This window comes from Anser brachyrhynchus (assembly GCF_964034855.1).
Source record: "Anser brachyrhynchus genome assembly, chromosome: 1".
NCBI classification, from domain to species: domain Eukaryota; kingdom Metazoa; phylum Chordata; class Aves; order Anseriformes; family Anatidae; genus Anser; species Anser brachyrhynchus.
Genome location: NC_137694.1, coordinates 156,257,891 through 156,275,643, shown reverse-complemented (window position 1 = coordinate 156,275,643; position 17,753 = coordinate 156,257,891). Strand labels below are relative to the sequence as shown.

At 39.3% G+C, this 17,753-nt stretch overlaps 1 protein-coding gene across 1 annotated transcript in view; it reads left to right on the top strand.

Moving 5' to 3' along the window:
* The window catches only part of RAP2A (RAP2A, member of RAS oncogene family), a 31,568-nt gene extending 14,951 nt beyond the window's left edge, over positions 1-16,617 (top strand). Inside the window, exon 2 of the mRNA XM_080555594.1 lies at positions 12,618-16,617. Coding sequence (XP_080411720.1) covers positions 12,618-12,855 — 238 coding nt within the window. The 3' untranslated portion in view covers positions 12,856-16,617. The remainder of the gene's footprint in view (positions 1-12,617) is intronic.
* The last annotated feature ends 1,136 nt before the right edge of the window (positions 16,618-17,753 follow it).

Here is a 17,753-nt window from a genome sequence, read left to right as displayed (position 1 = left end):
TATGTAGGAAGAATAAGTTCCGAAGAAGTTTATTTCAGAAGTTTATGCTCAACATAGAAAAGGGGTCATTAGTAAATCATACTCGCTGTTCTCAGCATAGCGGTAGTATGCTGGGAGGCACTACTTGGTGGTGAACCAAAGCACTTTTAAAAAACGAAACCAAAAAAAAACCCACAAGATTTTTGAAAGGTCTTTATTTGTATATTATTGATCTTTAGATATGGAAACAGTTTCACTTAACTGGCTGATGTGCTCTCTTTATTTGTGGAGTTAAGTAGTTGAATTGTTAAACATAGAGGCCACTTCTGAAAACTGTGGAGAAGAAACATTCCTGGTGCTCTGATCATCCAAAGCAGTCCAACTGAACATTCAAATTATTTAAACCAAGCTTATGGTAATTAAATAAGTTTTTCTTTAAGATGAGGGCCACCAACTTTCTGTGGTCGTGGCAGAATGGTTTTCTTTCTCAAGTCAGAAGTGAGAGTTTCTGGTAGAAACTCAGCAGGAGTGAAGAGGCTTCCAGAGCACCTGCTAATGAAGCAGTTGGACCTGTAACCCAAAAGTTCTTGGGCTTCTTTTGTTGAAGACAAATTTTACATTGGTAAAAGGGGCCTTGACTATAATCAAAAGGATATGAAATCATAATACTGCTTCTGAAGTAAAAGATGAAATGATAGAAGTCAGACTTCTCTCTCTTCTCTGGATTTGGTATTCTTGTGTTGCCACTTGCTCAGAGTTTCTGTAAAATAGCCCAGCTTAGAAATAATACCCAGAGTTGTAATATAATAGTACAGTTGTGAGGAAAATCTGTCTCAGCAGAGCACTTTTGCAAAGTTTTCTTAGAAGCAGTGTAGGGTATTTTTATTAGCTTGAAGGACATTAAGCTGTATTATTCTTTGGTTACTAGGGTAACAAGGAAGCCTCTGCTTCGTGCTAGGCTCTCAAATTCTCTTCAGGCTGTGCCACGTCACACACACTCTGGTATCCATCTGCCTGAGCTTCTACGTGGGGACTGATGGGAGAACAGAAATTTATGCCAGGTTGTTTGCTGCTTAATCCGGTTACTTTTATTTATATTTTTATTTTCTGAAGCTTTAGGCGACTTGAAGCTAAGTTCATCGCAGAAGGTCAAATTCTTTAAAAGTAAATAAGTAAAAGGCACTGTGGATATACAGTTTATAGCCACGTGCAGTGCTTGATCGTACAGACCGTGGAGATAGTGGCAATCAAATTGTCAGAGGTGAGTTTAAGCCTACCCAGGGACATAGGTATTCGAGATCAGACTTGGTGATCGTTTGGTGATCGTCCCTTCCAACCTGGGCTGTTCTGTGCTGTCTGTGAGTTTTGTGATCCAGGCCTGCAGCTGTTTCTAAAGGAGTATGTTTGGGTAGAGGTAAAAATCAGCAGCCCTGATTTACGGGAGTAAGAAGGCTCTTAGCTTGATGTCGAGAAGAAGCTGCGTGGTTCTCGTTGGACTGAACAACGCGATGGTTCCTAGGTTCTAATCCTTCAGAAGCAGGTGATGCTGCTAAGAGGGTTTTGAATTAATTGTTAGGCCTGTTCTTAAAGACTGTAAAAGTGTAATTTTAATGAGCTAGGGAAAATCCTATTAGAATAGTTATTTAAATAAGTTTTGTAGTTGGATTCTTATCAGTGATTATGAGTTGGTTAAAGGAATATAAGAGCGTTTTCACTTTGAAGAGTGAATTAAGGCCTTACGGGACTGTGGTCTTTTGACCCTTTTAAAGGGCTTATATATTTAAATATGCTAGCCAAAGTTTTTACTTTGTGTATTCACTAGTAAGTTCCCCTTTCTATAGATTTAACATGGATAAAGAGGTTGAAGTCACCATTAGCTTATGCAGGGAGCTCTAGTTAATTTTGGAAAATCTTGTTAAGTCACTTTGCCTTCACAATGATAAGATACATGCCTACCTTGAGTTACGTAGGTATGGTTGTCAATTCCTCTACATAAATTAGTAGTTAAACATATTTGTATAGCTTTGGCATCTGTTTCTCAGCCCGTTCTCTGTTGAAGCCAGCTTTATGCAACTCAGTTGTCTGCTTGTCTCATCTTCCTCCATTACCAGCCAGTAAATTTTTAATTCTGCAGCTAAGTCCAAATAAATTCAATACTGGGACAAGTTCCCAACAAGGCTGTGGAAGGTCTATCGTTGGAGGTTTTCAGGTGCGTGAGCTGGTCGAGGTCTCCTAGCTGACCTTCCTCTGATCAGGGAGTTGGATCAGAGACCTCCCTTCCCAGTGATGCTGCGGGTCTAAGACTGGAGAGAATTAGAGATCTAGAGATTTAAGTTCTTGCTGAGTTGTAGGTGGGAAAGAGATCATGTTGGTGTTCAGGTTGTGGAAAACGCTCTGACATCTGCTCAAATCTAATTATGGACTGGAGAGTGGTTGAGGGAAAGAGTACTAGACAGAAGGAAAAACTGGAGCTTTAGATACAGCATCGACCAAATCTATAGGAAAGTAGACCTACCATTGTTCACATACATTTCTTGCTAGGTTCTGTGCCTTACGAAAGGGCTAGATGTTGCTTCAGCTTTTCCAGGTGGAATACTAACAAAATTTTGATCTCGGATTTTTCTTTAACCCAGCTACAGGCATACCCTTTGCTATATTTGAATTGGTACAAATCTATGTGGCAACTTTCCTTCCCCCTCGTTGGCAGTGCTTCCTTGTGCGGTGAGTTTAGAGTACCTTTTATAATATTACAGTAATCCATCAGAAAGTTTGCATTTCAAAAGGCACGGTTCTGAGAGAAGCTTCTTGTGACAAAGTATGTATTGCTAGATAAATGGTAGCACCTGCTAGGGTCACTTACGTTTTATGAACACAGCAATCTCATAAATTAGAAGTGTGAAAAAATTAGGCTTTGCAAATTTGCTGTATGATGTTCAAGAGGCCTATATGCATTTTTTATTGCCTTTGCAAAGGGTTGTATTCAGTCCCACATTGTCGGAGTAGGCAGGCTTCTTGACCTCGTGCAAGTTTTGTATGGAGACGCGAGGAGGACAAATCCTTCAGTGTTAATGTTTTAAGATACCGTGAGCTCTGCTGTCTGCTCCAGCCTGCGCAGCTGAAGTGAGGTAGCAACTCTGGCTTTTCTCTCTGGTGTTTGTTCTTTGCTCCTGCTCTGAGGCACACCTAATCTAAAGGCTGTACTATCTCTGCTGGCACGCTTGATGTCGGCGCTGAATCTGTCTTAATGTACACGTTCTGAATGCTTGTAAAGAAAAACCGAAGGTTTGTGCAGTTACGTAGCAGGTTGCTGAGAACAGCCGGGGTGCAGGATGTTCTTCTCTTGGACAGAGAGCAAAAGTGCCAGCACATCCTTCGGGATCCTCAGGTGAATGAGGATGGAAGGCCTCAATGGTGGTTACGTGCCTTAGGCATTCTGAGGTGAAGGTTGATGGCAGTTTTTCCAGGTGGAGAATAGAGATACAGAATTTGAAGGACTTGTGAGAAATCACTCAGGAAGTCTTTAGCAGGGTATGGTACTGAACCCAGGTTGTGTGTTGGCGCTCCTCTCACTTAATGTGTTTTATCCTCTGACACTTTGCAGAAAATTTAATTCTAAGTGGTTATGTCTGGAAGACTTTAAAATAGAAATCAAATATTGATGGTAGTCTCTAGGATTTTCTGTTCTTTTTAACTGTAGTATCTTCTGTGTGTTGTACATCTGGTACGTACCAAAACCCTTGACACATCCAGTCATGCCCATTGCAATAAATGTTACTATATTACCATGGCATATGGCTTAAAAATATTTAAGGTCAGAAAACTAATACAGTCATTAAGAGTAATTTTCAATTATGGATACAAAGTTCAAATACTTCAACATGCAGCCTAATTTTCAAGATGTTGAGCCATTGCTACAAGTAGTAGCAGCATTTATTTATTTATTTTAACCTAGGTGGTTAGATTTAGAGTATCTGCAATTTTTGAGTAAGAGCTTTGTACTTAAGCAACCCTACTGTGCCTTATCTGTTCATAGCCTTTGTGATAACTAGACTTCTTTCAACACAAACTGAGTATGAGGCAGAAACTAAGTGAAAGTGATGCACCTGTGAGAATCTCAGGTTTGTAGGACATTCTGATTTTTCCTGCTGCTTTGGAAGTATCATATTAGAAACAAGAGAACTAGTCACGAAGAAAAAGGTCAGGTAAAGACACTTGCCTTGCCTTTTATACTTATGGTTATTGCTGCTCTCAGATGAGACCTTCGAGTGGTATAGAGAGGGAATGCAGGGACTGAAATACTGTATGCGTGTGTTCACAGCAAGCCTGCTGCTAAGCAGGTAGATGTTATATATCACTTAGAGTCTTTTCAGTGCTGATAATTGATTTCAGCATTAGATACGAATTGGAATGATAGATACCTTAGGAAAAGGTATGCTCTTTAAGGTGAAGGCTTACCTTTTGTTTGCAAAGGCTATCGAGTGCCTGAAAGGGTAAGACCTGGTGTTACTTGGGTCATAGGCTCCCTGTTGTCATCCCCAGTGCAAAAAGGGCTGATTGTCTGCCTCTTCCCATGCCAGAGCCTTTCTTCGAGGGGAACTGGTAATGCCATTGGATGCAGTTTAAACATGCATGGGCTTCTGTGAACTTGCTGAGAAGAAGGTCTCCCAAGGAACTTGATGATCAGTAATTTTTCTTTAGGACTGGTTTGGTACTTTAAAGTGAATGGTAATCTCTTCTCACATGGGGCATGTTGGCAGACCTTTGAATTTTCAGGTGTTCTTGCTGTTCTACTGTGTAAGCAGGTGATGCAGCTGCCGGCAGAGGCTTTATCTGCAGTGACCTGTAGAAGCAGGCTGACCATCTGGAAGGAGCTTGTCACTGTACTGTTCCCACATGAGATCTTAGATGTGGAAAATCTTTTGTAAATAAGAATTTTTCTCTGACATGACTGGAAATAGCCTGGAAATTCTTCAGTGTCCTTCATACATAGATGACACACATCATGTGTTGTAGCAAAGGAATGCAGGTTTATTTGGCGGTGTTTGAGTACATGCAAAGGATATCATCATCCACCATTTGTGTCCCTAGCAAGCTCTCAGCTGTAAGCTACCAAGAAATAACATGTTAAATTAAAAAGCGCTTGTAGGAACAGTTGGGAAGCAAATATATTTGTGTGTGTGTGAATACATATGTGAATTTGTGTCTATGTATGTGTATAGGTATGTGTGCATGTATACATGTATGTGTATGTATATAGGGCTTCATTACGATCGGTTTTGTTGTTGTTTCTTGGGCTTTTGGTTGGAAGACAGCTATTTCCTCTAATACTACCTAGGCACAGTACCAAAGGTGAGCCTGTCGGACAATTTCAGTGAAACTCGGATTGGCTGAGACTTCAGTTAGACCTTGAAACCAAACTGGAAAGTGTAAGTGGACTATAACAACCAGTGAACTGAATTGGCCTTTAAAGTATTTAATTTAAGTTGAGGAGATTATTTCCAGCAGGTTTCATGTACAAGAGCAAGGATGGTTTCTGAAGTCTTCTCAAGAGCAATGTGGTGTGGTGGTTATTTATTATACTAATATTATTCTTCAAGTCATTGTACAATTATTACTTAATTTGATGCCCTATGAGTAAGTACAATTAACCGGACTGTATACAGTTATCCTCAGGTCTACCCATCTGAAGAGTTCGTTTCCCGAAGGCTATATAGGGAGTACGTGTCAAAGCCTAGAATGAAATGTTAGATCCCTAGTCCCGCAATTAGGCCATACGCTGTTCTGTATAGCAAAATAATTCATGACTCAGGCACCTAATTGCAGTGGGACTTCCAATAAGCTCTTTAACATCTACTCATTTATAAAAAATGATTTTAAGACTTTTTTTTTTTTAGTTGGGAGTTGTTGCTTAACTAATTAAATCCTTACACAATATAGCTTACCAAACTGAATATTAAATGCAATTAATCGGCAAACTGGAATGACTCGTTTGTATCATGGTGGTGTGGGTTTTACAGCTGTTAGGTATGGATTTACCTGAGAAGCTGCAATAATTTTCATGTTGCACAGAGCAAAATGTGGAAAGTTCACACTTTGCAAAAACCTACTTATTTTTAGATTCATATATATATATATATATATATATATATAATTCTCTTGACACATTTGATCTATGTGTACAGATACAGGCACATCTTCATTGGTGTGTATTTGTAGAATTCCACAGGGAAAAGATAGAGCTCTACAGACAGGGCATGTGCTGTTGATTTAACCCATAATGTTAATTTTTTTTTAAAACTACCAAAATGTAAGGAATTGGGATCTGGAAAAAGTGAAGCGTCCTTTCTACCTAAATTTCTTAAGATAAGGTAGTAATGTTTTAGAAGTGTGTATATATATACACATAATAAAAATGTAGAATAGCTATCTCTTTTTCTCCCGTTGCTTTGGTTCAAGTATTGGAAGCTTTAAGTACTCATTTCAGCTTGCATGTTTGCACTTGATGATTCCATAGCTTTGCTTCCTCTCGTCCTCATGTCTGAGAGGCTCAGCACCAGACTGGAGAACAGTCTGTCTCTTTTCTTATTCTCTGCAGCTGAAGTGATTTGTAACTATTGAAGATTTTACATTAAATATCCAAGAAACTGTGTGAAAGGGCTAGAAACAGTCTTGATAGTTAAACTCAGAATAAATTCTTTCCCTAGCTGAGGAAACTTCAAGTTAAGACAGACTTTACTGCAGGCAATCAAAGTTTGTACGTGCATTACAAAATAATGTTTAGTAATAGATGCATATGAATTTGTAAACAATCTCATGGATTTAACTGCTATTTTTGGTACTTTATTTCATATTTCCCAGAACTATTTTACTGTGTCTTTTGGCAAGATTGTTATCGTAACTTTTTTGTAAGCCTAAAGTGAAGAATGCTTATTTTCCTGACCTTCCGATAATATTTGTATCATCATTTTCCCTAGTATCTTTACCACTTTACAGGCTTTCCTTTTTGAAATACTATGAAAAGTGGCAGAAACACCCTAAGAAAAGGAGGAGGGAATAAAATGTGGTGCAAAAGAAGAAGATAAAGGTGGTTTCAAACCTAAGACTCCTTTGATGATTAGGAAAAGTTATCATGGATAGGTATCTTCACATTTCAGCAGTCACGGTATTTGACACGTAAAGCTAGAAATCTATACATCTTTCCATAAACTTCAACAGGAATTAAGGTAGTCATAAAAATAGTCTTTAAGAACATATCTTTTTTTCTCTTAATTTGTTTTTATTATACAGGAAGCTTCTGCATTTTGGTTCAACGTGTTCAGCTCTCTTATGGAGCTCAGGCAAAAATCCTAGAAAAGATGCAGCATTTCCTGAACGTGAATTAAAAAGCAGGAACCCCTTTGCACTTCTGGTTTCTTCTGTTCTGTTCCAGTGCACTACTTATTTATTTTCCTGTTCTAGAGATACTGGGCAATCTCTAATACAGTTTAAGGGAGTCAGATCTGTTTATCAGTGTTGTGGTGTATATTTTTAAATTCTTAATTTTTTGTTCTTCATTTTATTTATTCTTCTTCATTTTATTCTATTTTCGCTTCATGTCATCTTTTTCATCTTTCTCCAGTGACAGCTTCAACCAGAAATGTGAAAAGTACCTTGTAAATGTAAAAGAAATTCAGGTGTGATGTTTGTACTGCCCACATTTTTCTCTCTGAATAAGACTGGAGGTTAGAAAAAATGTGAGGTAGAAATCTATGCAGGTCATTTACATACCATTCATCTAGAGACTTTCTAAATGTTTAACAAGTTAATTAAGCTGTTACTCAAAGTATACATATTAATCTAAACAGAAATGCGGGTGGACATGCCATGTGAGGTAAGATAAAATGTAGAAACTGTTTATCGCTGTGTGGTCAGCGGTGCATAGCTGAGCTGCGTTAAACATTTAAAGTCTATGTATTTACTGATTTTGTGTGGCTATGGTGTCCATCCTCAGGAAAACTGGGGGGATTTACTATGGCCTGCTGGTCCCAGAAGCTTGTAAAGATGGATATCAGGGTAGTCTTTTAGCATTGGATAAAGTTATCTGAGACTGGTGAGTACGTATTGGTTATCTTTTAAGGAGCAAGGACTGAATCTTGCTAGAGTGACATTCTAGATATGATGGTATTTGACTCTGCACCGGTGTCCTTCACGGGGCTGTAAGTGATCTCAGTCGGGTTTATATCTTCGGGATCTGTCACTGCTCTGTACCCATCAGATTGGAGCCTAAGACAGTGAGATCATTTCAGCAGGGTGAAGTACCTTGTTCTTTAAACACGTTCTGCAAACACGTGTAATTGGTCTTGCAAAAATTTCTTCCTGAGGTCTTGAAAAGTCAGGTCTTCCTGTGCTACACTGGAGTATATTTCTTTCAAGCTCTGCTGTGATGTTTGCCCTAGAATACATACTTCACCGCACTGATACAGAGGAAACTGACAGCAGTTCTTATTTTCAGGTGGCCCTCATCCTTTTCATTAGGAAAGATCAGTGCTGCTCGGAGCTTTTCAGCAGTGCTGAGAAAATTGGATTTTTCTGCTCCAGAAGGAACGAGGGGCAGGAACGTGCCGTTTCTCCACCGCGACGGGGACAGGCAGGGGGAAGCAGGCCATGCCGAAAGGCAAGACCTCTGCACAGCTCCCGTGGTGGATGGCTGCCCTCTCACGCATCCTGGGATGGCAGCAACAGCAATTTGGTGGTGGTGGTGTTGTGTGTGTGTGGTTTTTTTTTTTCTGGGCTCAAGTATAGGTGATGGGTTTTAGCCTCGTTTGCTCTGCTGATACACAATTTGATAGGTATATGCTGAGGCAGAATTTGCTGAAAGCTGAGGCAGAATTTGATGGAATATAGAGCACGCTGTCTGCTTTAGGAGTGTGTTTGTGAGTGGGTTAGATCCAGCTTGAAGCTTTTGGAAGGATTTGTGAAATCCTAGGTTTGATTTTTTGTGGTTATATGGGAATGTTCTGCATTGCTGCTCGGGTGCCAGTTAACCTAATAACAGCTCTTTATTTTATTTTTTTCCTTTCATAAAGAAGGTGCTTCCTATTGGGTCACTGAAATCCGCAGGGTGAAAAGCCTGTGGGGGAATAGATGTTCTTCTTCCCTTCAAATTTCATTAAAATCCCATAGTTCTGCCGCATCTGACAAATCGCCCTTTCTCATGGCGGGCCCATGCTGTTGCCCACCACCTCAGTAGCGTGCCGAAACCTGGGGCAGGCCGAAGCCGTGTGAGTGAGACCTCTGAGAACAGGTAGAAGTAGCCTCCTGTGGGATCAGCTGCCACTGCAAGGAGGGAGTGGAAGCAGGGAGCTCCTCCATGCTCAGCAGAAACAGATCTGCCCAGGTGCTGAGTGAGGCAGGAAATCCTGGCAGCTCCAGGAGACGAAAGTGGAGACCATCTTGAACCTCAGATCTCATAGAGCCATTTAGTCAAGAGCCAGCTTCAGGACTTCTAGGTTTTCTGCGGTGTGTTACCAGAACCCAAAAGCTGGGAAGTACGCTGCAAAGACCATTAGGAGGGCCTTTGAAGATAGCAGGGGCTGACATGGAGCCACGTAGCTTCTGCAGAGGCCTGCTAGGTCAGGCGTGGCACGGCCCAGCTCGCAGTCGGTCCATCGTCATCTTGATGTTCAGACAATATAAGGCACAGACATCTCTGTGATACTGAATAATACTGAACTGGAGCTAATAAGCCCATACTGAATGAAGCCAGTCTTCTGCTTGGTGTCCACAGACTGTTTTCCCATTATTAGTGATATTCCAGTTTGCATTATTCTAGATGATGGATAACAACTTTTGTGTGTAGAAAGACAGATTAAGACTTTTTTCATACAGAATATATCTATACATTGTGTATATATATGTACAAAACCAGACTATAATCAGAATTAATACATTCAATGTATCTTTTAAAATATATGTATACTTTTATATAAAGTACTTGCTCTGTAAATTTGACTGCTCAAAGGTGAGGTAATAAAGATGTGTGTTTTGCAAGAGCGACCTTATTTTTGCCCTCTGAGGAAGTATTTGAGTAAAATAACATGAGGGTTTTGCAGAAACATTTTTTATACAAATCAGTGTTATAAAGTCACTGGATGAATCCAGATTATGAGGTAAATAAGGCTGTTGACTGTAGGATTCTCGTCTCATTTTACATGGTGAAGGTAGGTAGTGAATAGGGCAAACATAAGCCCTAAAGGCAGGAAAAAGCAATACAGAAAGGTGATTCAATCTGTTCCATGTAATAGTTCTTAGTCCTGTGCAGATAAATACAGTTAAACTTTTTCTATCTATCTCTTCAGCTCATCAATTCCTCTTTTTGTCCTCTAGTATGAAGCTTCAGTATTTCTGTCCCTCTATTTCCCAGATGCTAAGCACTCGTAGAAAACAGATCCTCGGATATTTAGTTGCCCAGCTTTTCTAGGGTTCTCAAACCATTCTAAGCACTAAAATGTTTTATTTGAACTATCTGTAAATCTGCAACAAGTGGGTGGGCTTTTTTTCCCCTCTGTGTTTCTCAACAAATTGAAGTGATCTTACAGAACAAGAGATCCTGTGTTTTAATTCTGGCTCAGCTACTTCTTTGCTGAATGCTTCTCAAGCGACTACTCCGAATTTCTCAGGTTTTTCCCACTTGTAAAATTGAGAAGAAAGAGAATATCTATAGAAGCTGGAAGAAAAAGATTCGCATTTGGGGCCCTCAGATATTCAAGACATACAGTGACGGTGCAGCTGTTTCCACTTCCATTAAAGGTTTTTAATGCTGTACAGCAAATAAAATAAGACATATGCACGTAGATAGTAAAAATTTAAAAAAAAAAAAGCACTGAATTGCTGTATTATCTGTTCAACACCATCCATCTTATGTAATTAAAGACTATGCCATCATGTGCTGAAACGCAGGAGGACAGATTTCAAGATGCTTGTGTGTATTTTGGTATTTAATTAATGGCAGCTTAGCTCTTGTAAGAGTTCCAAAGGTATCATTGTGCTAAATACTGTGCATCTAGAGAGTAAGAAATGGATTGCGGCTGCTCAGGTCGTAAACCGAGGATAGGATAAATGGTGAAAAAGTGAGGGGAGTCCTCTACAATTATTGACCACAGCCTTAGACTCTGGATTAAGTGATCTTCTCAGAGTTAGCGAAGAGACATTACGAAGCTTAGAATTTCACGTGCATCTTATGACGTAGTTCGACCAATTTTAGATACTGAGGTGGTGTGAGAAGTTCCTGTACTTTTCTCCTTTGACTCGGAGATCAAGTTGACAGGAACATATAGATTCCCTGTTTCTGTGCAGAGTCTTGCCAGCCCAATTTCATCACCATTGCTGGGTCACACCAAGTTGTGGAGGCACATGCACCAACTCCGCTCTGCTGCCCTGCCTGGGAGGCAGAAAGAAGGGAGGGATAAGTAAGTTGTTATAGGTGGCTTTAGGACAGTAACATCTTAAACTGCTGCACATGTTAGCAATGAATGTCTTGCTCAGATCATTTGACTCGAAACAGCTAATGCAAAGTAGAAAATCAGGTTTAAAATAGGAGGGAACCAACCATCTTGTTTCTCCTGGGTCTTAGTTTAGTTTAAGTGTTAAAAACCATAATTGGTTTTTCTCTTAGTCCTCATTGCTTTTATGAGAAAACCAGTGTAAAAGCATTTTGGAAACAGGCCCAGTGTTTTCTTCTCTGTTATGTCAAATATGTAAATTTAAAACTTGACTAAACACTTGCTTAGATCCATGTTTAAAGAAGGGTTTTATGCATGTGAGGATTGGGGGGGGGGGGGGACACAAGACAGGCATTTTAATTAAAATAATAATAATAATAAAAATGGCAAGGATCCCTTCATAAAGAGATTCAAAATAATAAATTCCTGCAGAGCTTATATGATCTGTTGTGTTGTCCAAGTTGGTGATGAAGCAGAACTGTGATACTATTACCTGGTACTTAATTTTCTTTTCAGCTTGTGTAACTCATATAATGATGTGAATGCTGCAAGGAAAAGCTATATCTTCTGTGTTAGCTAATGCATGTTTTTATATAATACTTCTGTGTGTAGACAGAACTTGTAGTGGGCTGCCTGGAATTTCAAATGAATTTACTGGCACTTTGGTGCTCTCCCATTTATTGTTCACGTGAGAGTTCTGTGTATATTAACTGAAGGTAGATGTACCTTTGAAAGGGGGAGTGATGCATCTTCCTTATCAAAAGCAAGAAATAAAATGTGAAACCTGTTCAGGGAGAAGGAAGATGTAATGTTGGAGAGAGGGTAGTACCACAGTCCTGTTCTTGCGCCCTGAGATTAACAACATAGTAAAGGTAATAATGGGCAGGTTTCCTGGTGACAAAGAACATTCAGAGGAGGAATTATTCCCTTGAATTTTAAGAAAAAAGTTTGGGGGGGAAAGAGATGTGCAACAAATGGCTAGGATGCAAAACATGTCAAGCACTTTTTTTCCAATGTAGAACGTTCATATTGTCCAAACATCTTTCTTGTTGGGTCTGCACTGGTTGTAAATAGATGTTTACATTTTTGAGTGTTGTTTCTTTTGAAATATAATGATTGCTGCTTTCTTTTTGTTTGGTTGTGTTTTTCTAACTGCAGGTATGAGAAAGTGCCAGTAATCCTGGTTGGTAATAAAGTGGACCTGGAAAGCGAGAGAGAAGTGTCGTCAAATGAAGGCAGAGCCTTAGCCGAAGAATGGGGCTGCCCTTTCATGGAGACCTCTGCTAAAAGTAAAACAATGGTGGATGAGCTCTTTGCGGAAATTGTTAGACAAATGAACTATGCAGCACAGCCAGACAAAGATGATCCATGCTGTTCTGCATGTAATATACAATAGCATTAAAAATGACCTAACCTGGACTTAATTTGCAGAAATTTTGTAAGGTGGTAAAACTGTCTACTTCACTTCCTGGTTTGTGGCTCACTTGAAATACATCTGTAGTGAAGTAGCATCATTAACTCAGAGCTGAGCATTGAAAGTCAATCACTGACTCTGGATATATAATTGGGTTAAATGACCACATCTCACCCGTTTTTCCCTTTGAGCACCTGCAATTTTATGGCCTAGCCAGTTGATCTACAGGGTCATTCCAGTTGAGCGTACACGTGTTGTCACGGCACACGGCAACAACAGCAACCGTTTCCGAAGAAGTTAGAAACCCTTTGGAAATGGGAAACAGAAGCAGTGGAGAAAATTATCACTGAAGACCATTCACGTCTAGCATAAGTGCAAAAGGAGAGCCAAGTCTTTCAAATTGCTGTGCTTCAGATGTGCGCTATCACTTGTGGCCAAGTTTGTTCAGTCAAATGTGTTGATTTCACCTGAACTTCTGACAGTGTTAGAGGAAGAGGTTACCAGAGACCTATATAAGTTTGGATTTTTTTCAAAAGTGATGCTATTATTTCAACGCTTTATCCCACATCTTGAAATAGAAGACATTGCCATCGGTGTGTGAAACGAGAGGCAAGATCCGAAAAGAAGTGGCAGGTGAAGAAACAGTACGGCATTGGAATGTTTTAAATCTTTTGTTTTGCTGCTCAAAATGGAGGATCGCTTCAGGTTTTGGTCTGCAAAAAGCCAAACAAACCCTCTGTTTACAAAGCAGGAAGCATCTTTATTTATCACTTTACTGAACCAGGAGGAAGCAACTGTGATGAAAAAATTGCTGAGCCTTACTAACAAGGAACACTTTAATAGTTTAACTAGTACCATCTTGTAAGGAAAATTAAGCCATGTTGCATCCATATGTTCCCTTCTGCAGAAACCTCATGGGACAGTATGAACATCCTGCATTTTTAAGTTTGTTGAAGACAACAGTTTTTCTTGCCTTGAAGGGCTATGTTCTCTGGTGTGATCCCTAACTAACCTTTGAAAATCACGTTTGCTATTTCGTAGCTTTAATATTGAAAACGCAAATTGGATAACCACGTGAAATCATTTGGTTCAGAGGTGAAATAGTTACAGTTATAATTCCTTAGGTGAGCGTGGAAATGGCTATTTAATTGCCTGACACACTATTCAAAGGTTTCCCCAATTATTGGAGTGTTAAATGGTGGGAGCAAATGTTTTATTTTGAAAGGATGCTCGAGCTCTGGCTTGCTAGTTTCATAGCAGTGAAGTATTTATCATTTGCATGACTAATGGCACAGAAATACCTATTCTGAAGTCTTACAATCAAAGTATAGAAAAGTTTTCAATCACAATGTTTAGATTTTAAATGCTGGAGAGATTGTCTTGAGCTGGATCTTTTATAGGTAAAATTGGCCATAAAAATACAGTCACTGAGCCTGTGGTCTAAATAACACCATGCATTCATTAGTTTTTCAATCTTGTGCAGTAACAGTGTAGTTCCTTGTGTTTCAATGAGTGAAAACAGGGGTGCTGGGGTGTGCGTGTGTGTTGAGTGTGTACGTGTGTGTGTATATGGCCCTTAGAAATGCTGTAATTGGAGTTAGGTTCGAGAGTTTTGCCTCCATCTGCAGAACTGCCTAAAATGCTCTCATCTTCTACAAAGGAAACTGAAGTGCAACACGCTTTGCAGATTTGCATATGTATTCTTAACGTTTTAAATTGTAGTTCGGTGGATGGTAAACAAAGGAAATCATGTTAACGGAAGAGAACTGGCCATCTCTGCCCTTAATCTTTCAAAACCTTTCCACAGCCAACGTCTGGAAGGGCATTAGATGTCACAAAAAAATGACGCCTTACTCGAAAGTTAATGTAGCCCTTTTTCCCCGTCTACCTTACGGAGCTTTTGTTACCGCGCTTTGCTCTTTCTCTTAGAGAGGTATTCACACCATTTATTTCTGGCATCTGAATGCCCGTTTTGGGTGCTCCGAATCGCCCTCCTAGAGGCACCTACCTCTTTCCATTGACTATATAGCAAACGTAGGCTTTTAGTTTGGGTCCACAGCTTCTATGCCTAAACTAGATGGTATGAATGTTCTCTTCCCCCCCGCCCGTTGTGTCAGCCACCATGCTTAAGCAAGATCAATTCAACAGCTGAAGTCTTGCTTGGTGACAGTTTTTAAGATATCTAGACTGGGAAATTACGGAAACATTGAGCAGCACAAATTGCCAAATAGCTTGTCAGTGTGAGATCCACTGTATAAGCGCTCAAAAAAATCAAAAATACTTAATTGGAAGTGCACGTTATGCAACAGTATTTGCAGAGGTATTAAAAATCTTACCTTGGAAATTGTTAATTGACCACAAAATGGCATAAAGTATGATATGAACAGCCTAATGTGGAGTTCATATTGTAAAACAGATTTAATATTGGAAAAATTGCACAGTACAATTCCTTACAGAAAATATTGGTGAAAATATTTCCCAGTCTTGCTTTTGCAGTACACTTTTACGTCTTCAAAAACTTAGGCTGTGTTTGCTACCATATAAATACTGCGGGGGGGAAAAGCGTAAGTGTTGTTTTTTGTATAATTCCGAGGAAGTAGTTATGCACTATTTGTATTTCCACTAACGTGAAGATAGTGGAGCTTGAATCAATGACAGTTGCACTTGACAGAGATTTTTTCCAAAATCTAGGGGTAGCAGAAGCGCAGTTGAGTGAGCCACACGGCGGTTTTGTGGCCACCCCGTGGGAGTCATTGGTCGTTGTTTAATTTGTACCCTGATCGGATTACCAATTATAGTATTGGAAAGTTTCTTATAACATGCCTTAAAATGTTATGATTTGTTCCAAAGACCCGCTTTTTCCTTTGGCTGTTCTTGTAGAGCTTTGTCCTTTTCTACAAAGACAGCATTTCTCCTGTTCTATTGTGTTTTTGTTGTTTTGTTTGTGTTTTTTTTAATATATATAATGTTGCAACTTTTATTCTTTTAAGCGATGATAGTGATAGCAACTGTTTCCTCTTTCCCTTAAAAATGCACACAAGAACTGGTCCAAACAAACAAACGGGAATCAGATCTCAAGTATTACACGTAGTTGCTTTTGTTGTTGTTGTTGTTTTTCGCCCCCCCCCCCCCCCCCCCCCCCCCCCAAAGCATCAAAACAATTTGGTGACTTCTGTTCTGGTTCTAGCCTCTCCCTAACCCCAGTGCTACAGTTGCCATTACTTTTCTGTGGGAAAACTACTGGTATTTGCTTTCCTGTATAGAATGTTGCCTAAAGATGTCAGCCATTTGGTTGGGGGGGGGGGTTGTGCATGTTTGTTTTTTTTATTTTTATTTTATTTTTATTTTTTTGCCAGTGTACTGTCAAAGCACTGGCTAGGCTTTAATCGTGAAACTCCGCGACAAAAGCAAACGTTTGACAACTGCAGGAGGCTTTATCTGCATTGTTGTGCATCTGTTAATTCTTGATCAGGGTTTGAAGAAAGACTGAAGTGGGTGCTGGAACCAGGCTTAACGCTGTTGATTTGGAGTTTCCCAGAGGTGAATTAATGTATTTCACAGATAATTGTTGAGCTCTAATACAACTGGCAACTTAAAATGGGGCAACAGTTTGTTTTGTAACAATGTCAGTTGTTTAAACCTTGATGTTTCAAATAAAACAAGAATTGTACATAGAACTCAATGCAAACTCAGCAGTTGTATTTGGAGTTAAATTATTTTAACAAATAAATTTATTTAATGAAACCTCCCTTGGATTTTCCGTATTGTCCGTTTTGGTCTGGTCATAAAGTTTATCCAAAGCTAATAACAAGAGCTGCCCAGTAATTTAAAACATGCTGTCAATTACTCGGGGATTCAGCGAAGCATTTTTTGCCAAAATGCTCTTCTAGTACAAATTAAGAAGCAAGAAGAAAAAATATATTTTCATTTTAACAGATGGATGCATGGTGTGATTTAAGTTAATGCTTGATAAAGAACCAAAGCAAAGGTTTGGGGTTTTCTTGTTTGTTTTCTTAGAGGAACATACACTCACAACAATCAGTAAGACTTGGTATTTGATAAGATACATACCTTGTTATGGAGAAGCATGATAGTTCTTGTAAAATAGATTAAAACAATGCATGAACTTGGTCTATATATGATACAATTAATATCCAGTGGTACTTTTATAACATTGAGGATTCCAAAGGGTCAAAACAGAAAAAAGAAGGGTATTGTTCACTATATCAGCTGTTCAATTGATGAGTGTTTTTGCAGGCTTTCATTGCAGTACAAAAGGAGTCAGTGTTAGAAAGAACTTCAAACACAATTAGCATTGCAGAGATAAATGAACAGTTGAGCTAACGCTAACAGGGTTATTCTAGCTAATTGGCATTGATCAGCAGTTACATTTTGGTCATGCCAGTATCACTAAAATACACTGTTTTCAGTAATGATGGGTGCTTGATGCTCACTTGCTTTCATGTCATGCATGCCATAAGGAACACGAAGCCTGAGGCTGGCCCATCTGGTTCCATGGATAGTATAGAGGGCTGACACACACTGTTATTTTTGTGCTTCTGATATGCCCGTTCATTCTGTAAAACAGTGCCAGGGGAGCTTTCGTGGATGGGTTCTTGCCGTACTGTTCATTTATTAATATCCTTTTTTTTTATTTGCCCAAGAAAATACCTGTACAGAGAGGAACTCATTGGGCTCTTCTAAAGAGTTCAAAAAAAAGTTGATGAAACATGCTCTTTACAAACACTGAACAACTAGAAATCTTTGAATGTTTTGCTCTTATGCCTTCCCTGAGTCCTCTTTATTTATTTTATTTACTTTTAGCTAGTGCAGGAAGCTAGCTGCCTCTGCGAAAGGTTTGTAAAATGTTTTGATTGGAA